This window comes from Candoia aspera, chromosome 17 (assembly GCF_035149785.1).
Source record: "Candoia aspera isolate rCanAsp1 chromosome 17, rCanAsp1.hap2, whole genome shotgun sequence".
NCBI classification, from domain to species: domain Eukaryota; kingdom Metazoa; phylum Chordata; class Lepidosauria; order Squamata; family Boidae; genus Candoia; species Candoia aspera.
This window is the reverse complement of record NC_086169.1, coordinates 10,544,486-10,559,604: the sequence shown is the minus strand read 5'-3', so window position 1 is coordinate 10,559,604 and position 15,119 is coordinate 10,544,486. Positions and strand designations below refer to the sequence as shown.

The following is a 15,119-nucleotide window of genomic DNA, read 5'->3' as shown; positions in this document are numbered from 1 at the left end:
GCGGGAGAAAAAGCCCCCCACCTGCCTCGCTTCCGCTCCGCCGCCCGGTGCGGACCGCGCCGCCGCGCCGGAGCCAGGCCGGGCGCGCATCCCGGGCGCCCATTGGCCACCTCGCGGGAGCGCCGCCTCTCCACGTGATCCAGTGAGGGCAGAAGCCATTTGCGCCCGGCGGCGGTCACGTGACAGCCCTTCAAAGGGGCGGCCCGCTCCCGGCTAATCCGCTTGTGTGATAAACGTACAGCGGGTGGCTGCCCGCCTCATCTGCGTGACCCTGGAGGCTAACAATTAAGAACAGAATAAAAAGAAGCAAAATTTAAAAAAACAAAAACAAAACCATACATAGCATAAAACAGCAGCCAAGGACACTCATAACATCCCACACTCAAATGAGCCATAACTCACCCACACTAGGGTTACCGAATATCTGAACAAGCCAAGGAGGAGGACAAAGTGGAGGGAAGGAAGGACACACTCACTTTTCGACTTTCTTGGCATCCACGACAAAAAATGACAGTAAACAACTGCCAAAAAAAAAATGTGCTTAGGCCTACATGTATATGAAATTACTTTTTCCAGCATCAGAAAGGCTAGCTTTACAATCGCAGTATTTTTCCAACCAAAACACAGGCTAGTGAAAATATAGAATCAATTATGACGCACTTTCCAAATTTCACCATAGATTCATATGATGGGTCATGTTTTTTTTACAGACCATGGTGATCGTAGATTTGAAGGGGTTGGATTGAAGCTGATTGCTGGAATCAGGAAATAAATACTGTAAATCTCGGACGTCAAGTCTGTTGATCGATGAAGAAAGGAAAGAAACAGACAATGTGCAAGTTCACGAAACACAAATGTTTCAGTGACTACTGTTGTGAAAACATTTCCCCCCCAACCCCCAAGATACTCAAAAAGAAAGACAGTATTTGGTTTTAAGGCTATGTCTGCCAGATGGAGGACAGGAGGACAAAAAGGACATGTCTTCCTTTTGCCAGATGTCATGTAATCCTCACCCACACTATCCGGGCCCCAAACTAGTTTTCAATGCCTTGTGACAGGCCAGCAGGGTCAAGGGAAGTCTGATCTTCAGGGATCATGTTAACACATAGAATGATAGAATCATAATGTTGGAAGGGACCTTGGAGGTCTTCTAGTCCAACCCCCGAGTCCAACACAAGTTAGGGTGTGTTATTTCTTGAGTGGCCAAGCTTAGCAATTATCAATGAGCTTTCTGCATCTCATTCTTTCTTTCATTCTGACCCAGGGCAGCAACTGGGGAGGGGGGCAAGCGAGGCATGTGCCCCCGGCGCTGCACTGGGGGGGCGCCAAAATGAGCGCTGGGGGGGGCGCCAAAATGGGTGCAGAATCCATGTTTGCCCCGGGTGACACAGACCCTAGTTGCGGGCCTGTTCTGACCAATTGTTTTTATCCTGCACCACCTCTCCACCGTACCTTTGACTGAGAGCGTTGGAAGGAAATCTTACCAAGGATTCATCCAGAGCCAAAAATGAAGACACGCAGGCAATTCCTTGAGCAGAGGTGTTTTATTGCCCAAGAATGTGTAAAGAGTCTGCAGGTTGGAAGGTGGCCACGCGTGTATTTCCCCACCAGCCCCTTATATAGGGGAGCTTGGCTGTTGCTATGCAAAGGTGTTCTCGCCCCCTAGGAACGTGAGAGAAGTGCGGTTTACCAGATTTCAGAGAAGAGGCACTCCGTGTTCAGGCTCCCCGCTGTTTGCATCTCCTGTTCTAATAGTCCAGGTTCCCTGCAGGGCCGTGGCTTTGTCTACTAGCCTGGACTGTCCACCGTGGAAGGAATCTTTTGCTACGATTTTGGAGATCTGTTTGGCTGTTCCCCTGAATGGGCTCTGCTGAATTCTGTGAATGAGCGGCCTTTTGTGTTCCAAGGTTTCTGATTAAACTGGAAGGGAATCCTTTGTGCGAACAGTTGGACTTCCTTTTACATTTCAATCTCTGGCATCCCCTTTTGCATCGAAGCCATTCTATTTTGTAACTTTTCACCTTTCACCTTATACCTTAATTTAACCACAGCTTGTTCAGGGTTGGGTCTGCTTGCTTAACGTAACCATAGCTTATTCAGGGTTGTCTCAATACACTGACCATAAACTCACTACCCTGGGAACTTGTGACTGAAGCTGAGTGGCGATTCAGTCACGCAACCCCGCTCTGATCAGCCAAACCTTTCCTCCAACCCCCTTTCCGGGGTATTTTATTTCCTCCTCCCAGGCCTGGGACGGAAATGGGAGCGGATCCCACCAAAGGCCACAGAGACCTCGCCCGGCGCCTAGAACGCCGCTAGAGCTCTGGAGAAGGCGCGCAAGGCCCGCACCGGAAGTCCAGAGCGTCCTTCCGCCTATATGGGACGCGCTGAGCCCGCCTTAAAGCCGCCCCCGCGACCCGGAAGTAGACTCGCGGCGGCGCGGGAGCGACGGTTGAGGTGAGGCGCGGGTAGGTGAGAGTCGCGAGTGGGTGGCGGGGCGGCCGCGGGGGAGGAGAGGAGAGGAGAGGAGGAGGAGGAGGAGGAGGAGGAGGAGGAGGAGGAGGAAGGGTCCGGGCGCGGGAGGACCGGTCGGCGCCACCGCCAGGGTGATCGGCGCTGTACGACGAGGAGGAGGAGGAGGAGGAGGAGGAGGTGGTGATCCCGTGTACGTTTCCTTATACCTTATATAGGGAGTCGTCCAACCCTGGAAATAACCCCAGCTCTCTATTTATATATTTATATATATGTATTTATATATATATATATATATATATATGTATGTATGTATGTATGTATGTATGTTGTATGTGTGTATATATATATAAATATATATTTAAAACGTGTGTGTATCTGTGTGAGTGTGCCTGTACAACGTGTTTGTGTGTGTGTTTTATCTGTGTGAACGTTTGTGTGTGTGTATATATAAAATCGCAGCTCGGGTTTTCCGAGGCTCCTTCAGGGCCGCAAAGTTTTTAGCACCCCCTTCCGAAAGATCAGGGAAGCAGCACTCGCGAGAGAACCTGCGGTGGCACTTAAGTACGCAGGGTGAAGAAAGGCCCAGGTGGACGCCCACAAGCGGCCCAGGGGAGCTAAGGCAGGAAGGCTTGCGGGGAGCCACAGACCCTGCACGGACCGGGCCAGCGGAGCCCCTCTGCCAGGGCAGGACCTGCGGGAGCCCTGCGCTGCTCCCCGGAAGGCGGAAGGGGTGCCTTGGATTGGGCCTGAAGGTTGCAGGAGCAGCGGGGCTCTGCGCTCCGGAGTTGCCCCCGGCAGAGACGTGGCTACTTCGTTCGGGGCCGCCCTTTGAAGCGTCTGGTTGCCTCCAAAGGCTGCCCCAGGTGGAGCGTGCGGCACAAGTCCGGTATTTAAAGCTGCCTTTCAGGAGACTTCCCATACGGGTTATGCAATTTGCAATGGTGGTGGTGGTGGTTATCCTTTGGGAATAACAGGTCATTATATACGCTTTCATTCTTGCAGGGTGGGAGCATGAAAAGGACACTTAAGCCTAATAGTAAGATGAATAAAGCCAGGAGTAACCAAAGCCTGCTGAGGAGGGTGGACTTTGCCTCCGACTTTGACCCTGACTGGTTTCTAATTTGTCGCCGCCCAATTATCTGTATGGCCCTGAAGGCAGCTTTGCAAGATCAAAGCTGCAGGAAGGATTTGCAGTTAATAAAAAGCAATCCTAACTAAGTTTACCCATGAGGAAGAAAAGAATTCAACCCCAAGAACATGAAAGGTGTACTCAGACTTTCAAGCTCTCCAGAGCTCTTGGTCAGGCTAGATGTTTCAGAATTTGGTATTGAATCTTAGGAAATACTAACCAAGTTCCTGTTCAGTGGCTGGCAAATAAACCCGGTTATAAGGATTGCAAAATTTAAATCACTGCTGATCGTTTAATTCTATATAGGTCAGGTTGGAATCTTTGCAAAGTAATGTAATCCAAAGGTTCCACCCTGCCATTAATTGATGGGGGGAAAGAAGAAGGATGGGGGATTGTGCTGGAAAGCATCCCGCATTCCATCGGAAGATAAGACGAACAACACTGGGAAGGTCAGGAGTTGATGCCTGCAGAGACGACTTTACAGACGCATGAGGGAGGGGAACGGGGGAATGTGAAAGTTAGGAAATGCTGTCTGTGTACAGTGGGCGGGGGGAGCCTTAAGCTGTTGAATTGGGTGCCAAAACTTCGCTTTGCTTCTGGATGCTGCTTCTCAGATCTATCCTATTCTCTTAGATATATCCTAGGTGGCTTGTATTGAAGTTTTATTTAGGAGAATTCAGAACTAGGAACATTACAGAAAGTCATGACCCACTACCGCTAATGAAAGACATGCTAGCCCACTTATATTTGACTATATTTTAAAGTCAAAGGTCCAGGCTGCTGTTGGAAGCACAGTGTTAGGCTTAGACTTTCTTGTCTGATCTAGCCAGATGGTAGTTTACTGTTCTTACAAGCTGTGAGGGTTAAATGGAACCTTCCATGTTCAAGAGCAGTCTGATCACTAAAGGTGGGCCACCTGCAAGCCTTGTCAGAAACTGCCATCTGTCAGTACCGCTTTTTTTTTTTTAATCATACGGCATAGCAGTTCGGTGTTCGTGCTGCTTTTTTTTACTCTTGCTGGGAAATCCTTGTGAGGTCCAGCAGACAGGTGTGTAGACTATTTAGCCGTGACAAGTCGTGTTGGCCGGGGTGCACCATGAGGAGGCTAGTCTGCATTGCACTGAGTGAGGGACTGGCCCAAGGTCACCCAGCCAGCTTTCATGCCTAAGGCGGTGTCATGTTCACCGTTTCAATGTGCATTGCACATTGTAACGTTTCGCATGCCAGGGCACTGACGCGTGTATCTGGTTGGGAGGGAGCTGCTGGGGGACCTTGCACCCAGCTCTCTATCTGTGCTCGTTAAGAAGGAATGTGTTTGGGTTATCTTCTCAGCTCAAGGTCTTTTCCCGCTGATCAGCAGGACTCGTTAGGAGCACCTGGGATTGTGAATTTGAGACGATTGTACAAGGGGGGGACTTCACTTGTATCGGGGGGTTTTAGTTTGATTTTAGGCGCGCTTTTCCCATTCTCAGCTTTCTTTGTGATCCTGCATACTATTCTTTAATAAATCAGATACTTTTATGAACCTGTTCATGAGTCTGATGGTGTTTTAGGATAGGCAATCATTACAGGCAGGACTAGAACTCACGGACTCCAGGTTTCTAGTCCAGCACCTTTGGTCTAGTAGTTAAGGTTCTGGGCTAGAAACCAGGAGTTTGTGAGTTCTAGTCCCGCCTTAGGCAGACAAAAGCGGCTGGATGACTTTGGGCCAGTCCCTCTCCCTCAGCCCAACTCGCCTCACAGGGCTGTTGTTGTGGGGAAAATAGAAGGAGGAAGGCATATTAGGCATGTTCCCTGCCTTGAGTTATTTATAAAAATAGGCGGGATAAAAAATGTAAACCCCCCCCACATAATTATGTTTGGCTGGAAGGGGAAGTGCTAAGAGGACTCAGGAGACGGCATCGGGTAGGAAGAAATTCCACTTTCTTTACTGTGTGCTTTTTTGCTTGCATATTTCTGGCGGCTGCTCTTGTCGTTATTGAGATATTATTGTCTGAAACCTGCATTGAGTCTGGGCCAGACATTAAAAAAAAAAAGAAAGGCCAAGTAACACTGTGAGGTCATTCCACTTTAGTGTTCCTTGGTTAGTAACTCTCCAGCAGATGGTGCTGCTGTTATTACTTAGCTCTCTGCCCTTACCCACATTGCCTTATTTAGTTGCTTAAGTGCGTGTCCGCCGCTGGCCCGGCCTTGAAATCATTCCCTTATCTAGAGACTCTCGCCTTTTGTAGGAGAAGAAAAGAGGCATCATTTTTAAATACTATTCAGATTGAATGGCCTGATCCTTTTTTATACCAGCCGTATACTGCCAAATCCATGTGGATTGTTGATATTTTTATTGTTCAGCTTTGTGTAAACCATAACATTCTGTGTGCATTGAAAATCATAATAATGCTCTCCGCCTTTGGCTGAATCACACCAGCTGCCAGTACTCTTTGGAATTGCCCTGTCTTGACCACCCTTCTAAAAACCCTAAGGGTGGGGGGGATCCTGTCTGAATTTTCACAGGTAAGGTGTTCCATAGGGATGAGGAAACATTGTTTTCTTGTTCCATTTCCCTGAATCTTGGGGAGAGGGGGATTTTTCAGTATGCCTAGCCAGGAAGTACACACAGTAGATGGGTGGACTCTGCTTGGGGTGGGTGGTCCTGCATGTACCTAGCTGCTAAGTAATAGAGGGATTTATAGATAACCATCAGCATCTTGAATTGTACTCCAAAGCCTAATGGCAACCGATGCAGTACTTGCAACACCAATATTTGCATGAGCCTGGTGGAGACAGGGCGTGACATTTAGCACATAGTTTCCAAATGCAGCCCACATAAATTGCGTTGCAGTAGTCCATCACCTTAGTAATGTCATTGTGCTGTTTTCCCGCATCTGCTGAAACACACCTTCTTACTGTGTCTGGTCTCTGCCTGAAGCTATTCTTCCTTCCGATTATGAATTGAATTGTTCTGAAAAGTTACATTCCTTTGTCTCTTCCCCTTCCCAAAAGGAAGGCCAGTAAAACTGGTTGTAGAGACAAGATCTTGCCTGTGTAAACTTAGTCAGCGACAGAGAAACAGTGCGGCCTCTGATACTAATACGGTGGAATTAGCAGCCATGTTGCTCCCAGGGTTTTATGGCCAAAAGTAGTTTGCCTTTCCAAAAGTCCCAAGAATCATAACATTCAGAAGGGACATCAGAGATCATCTAGTGCAACCCCCCTGGCTTAGTGCAGGAGCTGCTTGTTGTTTATTCGTTTAGTCGCTTCCGACTCTTCGTGACTCCGTGGACCAGCCCACGCCAGAGCTTCCTGTCGGTCGTCAGCACCCCCAGCTCCCCCAGGGACGAGTCCGTCACCTCTAGAACGTCACCCATCCACCTTGCCCTTGGTCGGCCCCTCTTCCTTTTGCCCTCCACTCTCCCCAGCATCAGCATCTTCCTAGCATCAGCATCTGCAGCTGCTAAAGAACAATTTATTTGATTTATGCCCATGGCAGTCATTAAACTCCTGGTGTTTCACAATATTGTGTGGCGACCAGCTTCTGTTTGAAGACTTCCAGGGAAGGGAAATGCACCACTTTTGCAGACAGCCTGTTCCTCTGGTTGGCCATTCTCACTGACAAGAAATTCCTCCTAACGTCTAATCTGAATCTCCTTCCCTGTGGTTCAGCCCATTGATTCTGGGTGTGCCCTCCTACATGGCAAGCCTTCCGTATCTGAAGACTGCTGCATACCTTCTCTTAGCCTTCCCTTCTGCTGGCTAGTCATACCCAGTTCCTGTAACTATTCCTTACTCTGTTTCTCTTCTCCGCCTTGGTTCGCAAATTACGTCCTCGTTTTTAAGAAGACAACCCCTTTTTCTCGCTAGCAGAAAGAGAGAGCTTGTGTGGTGGGAAGGAATGTAGAACTGATCACTGGGAAGATATGGGGGCCGGGGGATCAGGGGGTCTTGCAGAAAAAATTAGGTAGTCCTGAGATAGAGGGAAGCGTGAGAAAGGAACTCCAAATAATAAGTAATTATAATTATTTATAATTATAATGTTAAGCATGAGAAAGGAACTCAAAATAATCCTGCCTTGCTTTTGCTTAGTACAGTGTTTCTCAACCTTGGCCACTTGAAGATGGGTGGACTTCAACTCCCAGAATTCCCCAGCCAGCTATGCTGGCTGGGGAATTCTGGGAGTTGAAGTCCACCCATCTTCAATTCTGGGAGTTGAAGTCCACCCATCTTCAATTCTGGGAGTTGAAGTCCACCCATCTTCAAGCTGCCACGGTTGAGAAACCCTGGCTTAGTTAGTATAAGATGGGACGGAGAGAAACCTGGATGGGCTTTCAAGGTTCTGTTCCACCTTACTACAATAGAGAACATTCCTGGAATCCCTGCCATGCCTGTTTCTGGACCTGGCCTACCTCAAAGGGCCAATGTGGTAACATGATCCCAAACCATGCAGCAGTCAGCTTCAGCACGTATTGGAGCTCAGCTGCTGCTAGCCACTAATGAATACCTGTCCGTGCCCTCTGCCCTCGCAATCAGGTGATTATTAAAAAAGTTGAATAGCACAGGGCCTCGAATAGAGCAGAACTGGCACTCCACTTGGTATTGTTCTCCATTCTGGAGACAGTTATGATCTCTTGGGGTGTCTTGTTTTCATGAAAACTTATTTGTCTATCTATCTATCAAATTTGTCACCGCCCATCTCCTCCGACCGGAGGGACTCTGGGCAGTTTACAATACAGAACAATAAATATACAGTAAAATTCTAATAAATATACAATAAAAATTCTAATAAAATCCCTCTAAAACAATTTCTTAACTACCCCAGCTCATAAAATCCAGATGGCTGTGATCTCCTTCAGTCATTAAGTAGGAGGGGCACTTCAAGGCACCAGCCAACCCCAAGCATGTCGATTCTCCTCCCTGCCCCAAGCCCGGCGGCAGAGCCAGGTCTTCAACTTCCTCCGGAAGGCTAGGAGCGATGGGGCTAATCTCACGTCCGGGGGCAAGATGTTCCAAAGGGCGGGCGCCACTGCCGAGAAGTCCCGCCTTCTGGACCCCGCCAGACGGAATTCTCTTACCGACGGGGTCCACAGCATGCCCTCTCTGCATGAGCGGGTGGGATGGGCTGATGATACGGGGAAGAGGCGGTCCCTCAGGTAACCCGGTCCCATGCCACGTAGGGCTTTAAAGGTGATAACCAACACCTTGACTTGGACCCGGAAGCATACTGGCAACCAATGCAGCTCACGTAGCAAAGGTGTTGTGTGCGCCCTTCTAGGGGCGCCGAAAATAGCCCGCGTGGCCACATTCTGGACCAGCTGAAGCTTCCGGATACTCTTCAAGGGTAGCCCCATGTAGAGCGTATTGCAGTAGTCTATATGGGAGATAACAAGGGCATGAGTGACTGTCCGAAGGTGTAATGAATGCCTATACTCAAATAAACTGCTCGGACTCAAATACAAGTTTAAGTTCTGATTTTATTTAGAATAGAGTGCAAACAGAAAGAAAGCTGAGAATGAGAAAAGCGCGCCTAAAGTCAAACTAAACAGCCCCGCTTCAAACAGCATCCCCCCCCCCTGCATTCATTACAATCCCACATTCCCAGGTGCTCCTAACGAGCTCTGCTGATCAACGGGCAAAAAGACCTTGACATTAAAGAGATAACCCAAACACATTCCTCCATGGCACAGCCCGACCACAGCTCTCCGTACAAGGTTTATCAGCAGCACCCTCCCAGCCAGGAACGCGCGTCAACACTCTGGCATGCGAACCGTTACGATGCAGCACACATTGCAACGGTGAACATGACATACCGCCCCCCCCAAGAAAATTAAACAGAAGGCTTGGAAGGATAGGCAACATGAAAACGGTGAACTAAATCAGGAGCCACCACGTCGCGGGCAGCGACCCACTCAGGATGGGGAAAACGCTTCCAGCGGACTAAATATTGCAGGGTGCCTCAAAGTTTACGAGAGTCGAGAACCTCCTTGACCTCGAAGTGTTGCTGTCCATCAATCATGACAGGCGGAGGGGGGGGAGATCATGGATGCCAACGAGAGGAGTCATGGGCAGGTTTAAGCAAACTGCAATGAAAAACAGGGTGCAAGCGCTTCAAATTATGAGGTAGATCCAAACGGACAGTGACAGGATTCACAATCTCAATAACAGGAAAGGGGCCAATGAACTTAGGAGCAAGCTCTTGGACGGCTGGGGAGACTTGATAAACTTGGTAGAGAGATAGACAAGGTCTCCAATGCGAAAAACCGGCTGCTTGCATCGGTGCTTGTCAGCGTGTAGCTTATAAGAAGCCTGCGCCTCAGTGAGAGCGTGCTTAATGACTGGCCAGGAATCAGCGAGTTTAGAACCCCAATCACAGGCAGCCACAGCTGGGGTAGGAGGTTGGGGAAACTCGGGAATGGGAACAAAATCCCAACCTGAAACCACCTGAAAGGGAGTTTGCCCAGTGCTTTGGTGCACAGCATTGTTGTAAGCGACTTCAGCGAAAGGGAGCAAATCAACCCAATCATCTTGGTGGTAATTAATATAAGACCGGAGAAATTGCTCAAGAGTGGCATTAAGGACCTCAGTAGATCCGTCAGTCTGGGGATGCGAAGAGGTGGACAGCGCTTGTTCTGTGCCAATCAGTTTCAAAAAAGCCCGCCAAAACCGCGAAGTAAATTGCGTGCCCCTATCGGTCACCAAGCGAGAGGGGCATCCGTGTGGGCAGTAGATGCACACCAAAAAGAGCTTAGCAAGCTGCTGTGCAGAAGGAATGGACACACAGGGAACAAAATGGGCTTGCTTAGAAAAGTAGTCCTTGACCACCCAAATGACAGTTTTCTTCTGACTGGGGGGCGTCAACAATAAAATCCATAGAAATCTCATCCCAAGTGCGAGAAGGGTCAGCCACAGGCTGCAGGAGTCCCTGGGGTTTCTCTGACTGTTGTTTAGACATAGCGCAAACAGGGCAGGAAGCGACATAATCCTTGACATCCTTCCTTAAGGAGGGCCACCAAAATTGTCGCCAGAGTAAATGGAGGGATTTGAGAAAACCAAAATGACCAGCTTGCTTACTGTCATGGGAACGGGCTAATATGGCAGCCCGTTGAGACTCAGGGACGTACAGGCGATCCCCCACCCAAGGGAGGCCGTGCTCCAAAGAAACCTTGTCAGGGTTAGCGATGAGCCATGGATCAGATTTTAAAGCGGAGACAAAATCAGCACGCAACTGACCAGACATCTGAGGTTGTTTGCGCTCAGGAGAGCACCGTGCCGGAACCGTTTGCGAGGGGGAAGGAGGCTGGCCCCGAGCACGGCTCCGGGTGACTGCCACCAAGCCCAATTGAGGCTCAGAGAGCACAGTTCCAATTACATCAGAGACTGGCTCCGCGTCTTGAGGCAAACGGGAAAGGGCATCAGCCAAAAAATTTTTCTTCCCTGGGATAAATTTGAGTTGGAAATTGAAACGGCTAAAGAATTGAGCCCAGCGGATCTGCTTCGGGCTGAGACGCCTGGGCGTTCGGAGCGCCTCGAGGTTGCGGTGATCCGTCCAAACCTCAAAAGGGCAGGTCGCCCCCTCCAAAAGGTGACGCCAAGCCTCCAATGCAGCCTTGACTGCAAAAGCCTCTTTCTCCCAAACATGCCAGCTCCGTTTCAGAAAACTTTTGAGAGAGATAGGTGCAAGGCTTCAAAATTCCACCAGAATCCTTTTGCAACAAAATAGCTCCAATAGAAAAGTCAGGAGCATCAACCTGAACAACAAAAGGCTGGTCAGGGTCAGGGTGGGATAAAATGGGTTCAGCCGTGAAAAGAGACTTCAACTGATCAAAGGCAGCCTGACAGGCAAGAGTCCAATTGAGCACGGCCCCTGGGTTCTTTACCTTGTGCGTCTCCCCGATCCCTTTGGTTCGCAACAAATCGGTCAGGGGCAGGGCAATTTCTGCGAACCCCTGGACAGAGGACCTGTAAAAATTGGCGAACCCCAGAAAACTTTGAAGCTGGCACCAGGTTTGTGGGCACTCCCAGTTCAGAACCACTTGAACCTTTGCAGGGTCCATTTCAATCCCCTTATCAGACACTCTGTAGCCCAAATAATCCAGGCGAGACTTATGGAACTCACATTTAGAAAGCTTAGCATAAAGCTTAGCCTTTCTGAGTTTGGTGAGAACCTGTTTGAGAAGCCTCTTGTGTTCCTTTTCAGTTTTAGTGTAAATTAAAACATCATCCAAATAAACCAAGACCCCCTTAAACAAATGGTCATGTAAAACCTCATTGATGAGTTGCATGAAAACCCCCGGGGCCCCTGCCAGACCAAAAGGTAGGACTTTATATACCTCTTTAATGTGAAGTTGCTTGAATTGGGAATAACTTTTTAAATCAGTTGTGACCTCCCAGGGAACCCCTTGGGACCTCTACCCGAGGATTCCACCGAACCCTGGTTGAGAAACCCTGTCCTAAATGAACAGGGATTGGATTCAGGATCGTTCAAATCTATTAGATAGCTGCATAGAATTAAACTGTGGAATTTGCTGCTCCTGTTTTTTGAAGGAGCTGAGATAAATTTATTGAGAATCAGGATCAATTTGAATGTGAACTTCTGTGGATATGCATCCTGATCATTGTACAGTCCAGATGTGTCTACTTACTCACTTGCCTTCATCTCAGTTGCAGCTACCTAGACTAGTCCCTGCAGTTTTCTTGGCAAGGTTCTTCAGAAGTGGCTTGCCATTGCCTCCTTCCTAGGGCTGAGCGAGAGGGACTGGCCCAAGGTCCCCCAGCTGGCTTTGTGCCCACGGCAGGACTAGAACTCACAGCCTCCCGGTTTCTAGCCTGGGGCCTTACCCCCCCCCCCCAAACTGGCTGCCTCAGAATTTCTGTTTACAGGTAATTTTCCATGTACATTTTAAACAGAAATTCCTGAGGCACCTTACAAAACCTAGTAAAAACTGAACTCAAATTAAGATAAATTAGGAGTAACCAAAATGTACACAATCTGTTGTTCTGTGGCTCATCTCTGTTGGCCAAAGACACATCAGGAGTGGAAACGGCTTAGTCCTATATCATTGTCTGCAAGTCGCAGCATGATTAGGAATTGTAGCACAATTTGAGAAAGCATCTATCAGCTCCTGAAGGTGATTCCAGAAACCTGTGTTTTTGGTAACTGCTTGGTGACCGTCTCCCTGTTTAGTGACCCTCCCTTACTTGATCTCTTGTTTCCCAGCCAGGGCAGGGCAGCAGCCAATATGACCACCAGCCAGAAGCACCGGAACTTTGTGGCTGAGCCCATGGGTGAGAAGCCCGTTGGCACTTTAGCTGGCATTGGAGATGTGCTCGGCAAGAAGCTGGCAGACAAAGGTTTTGACAAGGTATTCTTTGAGCCATTAAATCTGAAAGCAAAACCTGGTGGATAGATGGAGAAGGACAGATGCTGTTTTCTATTCTTGGGTAAATTGTTTTGGGTCCTTCAGAAATTTCAGTGGTGTTCCCGCAGCTGTAACTTGGGGGGGGGGGGTTGCCTCCCCTTTCTGTTGTCTGCCACATGATGAGAGGTGATTGTGCCCAAACCAGAGGCCAGTCTGGAGGGGCATAGAGCTAAGCCAGAGCCAAGCAGGAGACGAAGATCAGTCAGGGCCTGGACAGAAGAACTTCACACACCCTGTCCTCAGCTCCACCCAGGACAGATGGGGTAGAAATGTAGTTGCCCCCTGCAAGGGCTTTGTTTTCCCACTGCAAATTGGGGTGAGAGAAGGGGTTCTCTTATGGTGACTTTTGTCTGAGATTTTTTTTTTTTAATCTGTTCAAGTGTGTCTAATTCTCGGAGACTACCTGGACAGGTCCCTGCAGTTTTCTTGGCATGGGTTTTTGGAAATTGTTTGCCATTGCCTCCTTCCCAGGGCTGAGAAAAAGTGACTGGCCCAGGGTCACCCAGCTGGCTTTGCACCTAAGGCAGGGCTAGAACTCACATCTCCCGCTTTCTAGCCTGGTGCCTTCACCACTGCACCAAACTGGCTCTCTGAGAAGTAACAATATGCAGACTGACCACTAGTACACGGTATTTTCAATAGATCTGTGAGGTAGACTAATTCGAAAGAGAACAACTGAACTAACTTCACCCACCCAGCCCCTCAGCCAGTCGGGAGAGCCAGGTTCAAATCCAGCCTGCTGCTCTGCCTTTCCACCCATGCCCCCCATCAGCAAGGCGCAAGCCATCAACCAGACTGTAAGGGGCAAAGCAGGGCCCTCTCCTCGGATTTGAATTCCTGTGTTAAAATCTCTTAGCTACGGAAGCTCCTGGGCGATTAGTGTGGTGGTGAAAGTAAAGAAATAAAACGAGTTTCCCTTGAATTCCCAAAGAAAAGGCAGGATAGAAATCTAATACTACTACAGATTATAAATCTTGTGTCCAAATGGGGGTTAGATCACAGGTTCCTCAACGTACGCCCGAAAACTTCCAACTCTAGAAATCATCTGGAAAGAATGCTGAGGGCTTTGCTGCTCTGTTGGGCTTCGTTGGTCTGTGGTACAAGAATCTTTAGCCTCCCAGGGGCTTTGTGTTAGGGTCTGGCATTTATCCCTGTTACTTAACCCCTTCTTTTCTCTTCTCTTCTCTTCTCTTCTCTTCTCTTCTCTTCTCTTCTCTTCTTTCCCTTTCTCAAATCCAGGCTTATGTAGTGCTTGGACAGTTCTTAGTGCTGAAGAAAGACGAAGACCTCTTCCGCGAATGGCTGAAGGACACGTGTGGAGCGAACGCAAAACAATCTAGAGACTGTTACGGCTGCCTGCGAGAATGGTGCGATGCCTTCTTGTGAACGTTGTGGGTCAAAGCTTGGTGGATGCTGTGAGGGCTTTTGTAGGTAGCTAGAGACTAAACCGTCCCTGATCCTCAGCGTACGCTCTGTATAGGGTTCTTTCGGGATTTCACTCTGAAAACCAGAAAAACGAATGCTCCTTTTTAATGTCACTCAACTTCCGTTCCTCTGAAGAGGAAGTTGGGGAAGGGGCCACGTTCCAGTTTGGACCCCTTACAAGTGTTTCACCCTTTGTAGCTTTCCCTGTTGAGCTATCCATTAGTACTCCCCGGCTGAATTCTTGGCTCCCTGGGCTTGTGGTTTAACTACTGGTTCTAAAAACAAGATTTGTATTAATATTGGTGGAGATCTCCTTTCTCTTCTGGGACCTCCACGTAACTTTTATGCTGCCTAGTTGAATGTCAGGACCCCAAATAATGCAGTGTTTTTAAATCAATAAAACTCAGCTGTGTTTAATATTCAGTGGTGCTTGAAAATTCGTTTGAGGTGTCTGCGTATGAGCAGCATACCTGAGGATTGGTAGGAGAGATGGGGGTTTAGGGTTGATCCCAGTTTGGGATGCGGTATGTTACAAGCCTGTCCCCTTGCTGCAGCAGTCGCTGAGCCGAAGAGGAATTCGGGAGTTGCTCTCTCGACCTCGCTGTCAGAGAACGTCTTCAGATTAATCCCGGTGGGCCTGTTGAAAATGTCCAGAGGTGGGAGTCGAGCTTAGCCGCTCAGTT

At 48.7% G+C, this 15,119-nt stretch overlaps 2 protein-coding genes across 2 annotated transcripts in view; both read left to right on the top strand.

Moving 5' to 3' along the window:
- COPA (COPI coat complex subunit alpha) overlaps positions 1 to 15,119 on the top strand; it is a 307,095-nt gene that overhangs the window by 81,498 nt on the left and 210,478 nt on the right. The window lies entirely within an intron of this gene.
- Positions 2,384 to 14,859, top strand: BANF1 (BAF nuclear assembly factor 1). The gene is made up of 3 exons (XM_063316572.1): positions 2,384 to 2,472; positions 12,810 to 12,954; positions 14,251 to 14,859. Exons 2-3 carry the CDS (start codon positions 12,832 to 12,834, stop codon positions 14,395 to 14,397), a joined length of 270 nt encoding a protein of 89 aa, XP_063172642.1. The 5' UTR covers positions 2,384 to 2,472; positions 12,810 to 12,831; the 3' UTR covers positions 14,398 to 14,859.

Excerpts from the sequence above, each read along its gene's own strand:
- BANF1 (XM_063316572.1), top strand. The coding sequence starts at position 12,832 with ATGACCACCAGCCAGAAGCACCGGAACTTTGTGGCTGAGCCCATGGGT. Across the intron at positions 12,955-14,250 it reads CAGACAAAGGTTTTGACAAG|GCTTATGTAGTGCTTGGACA; the intron begins GTATTCTTTGAG and ends TCTCAAATCCAG.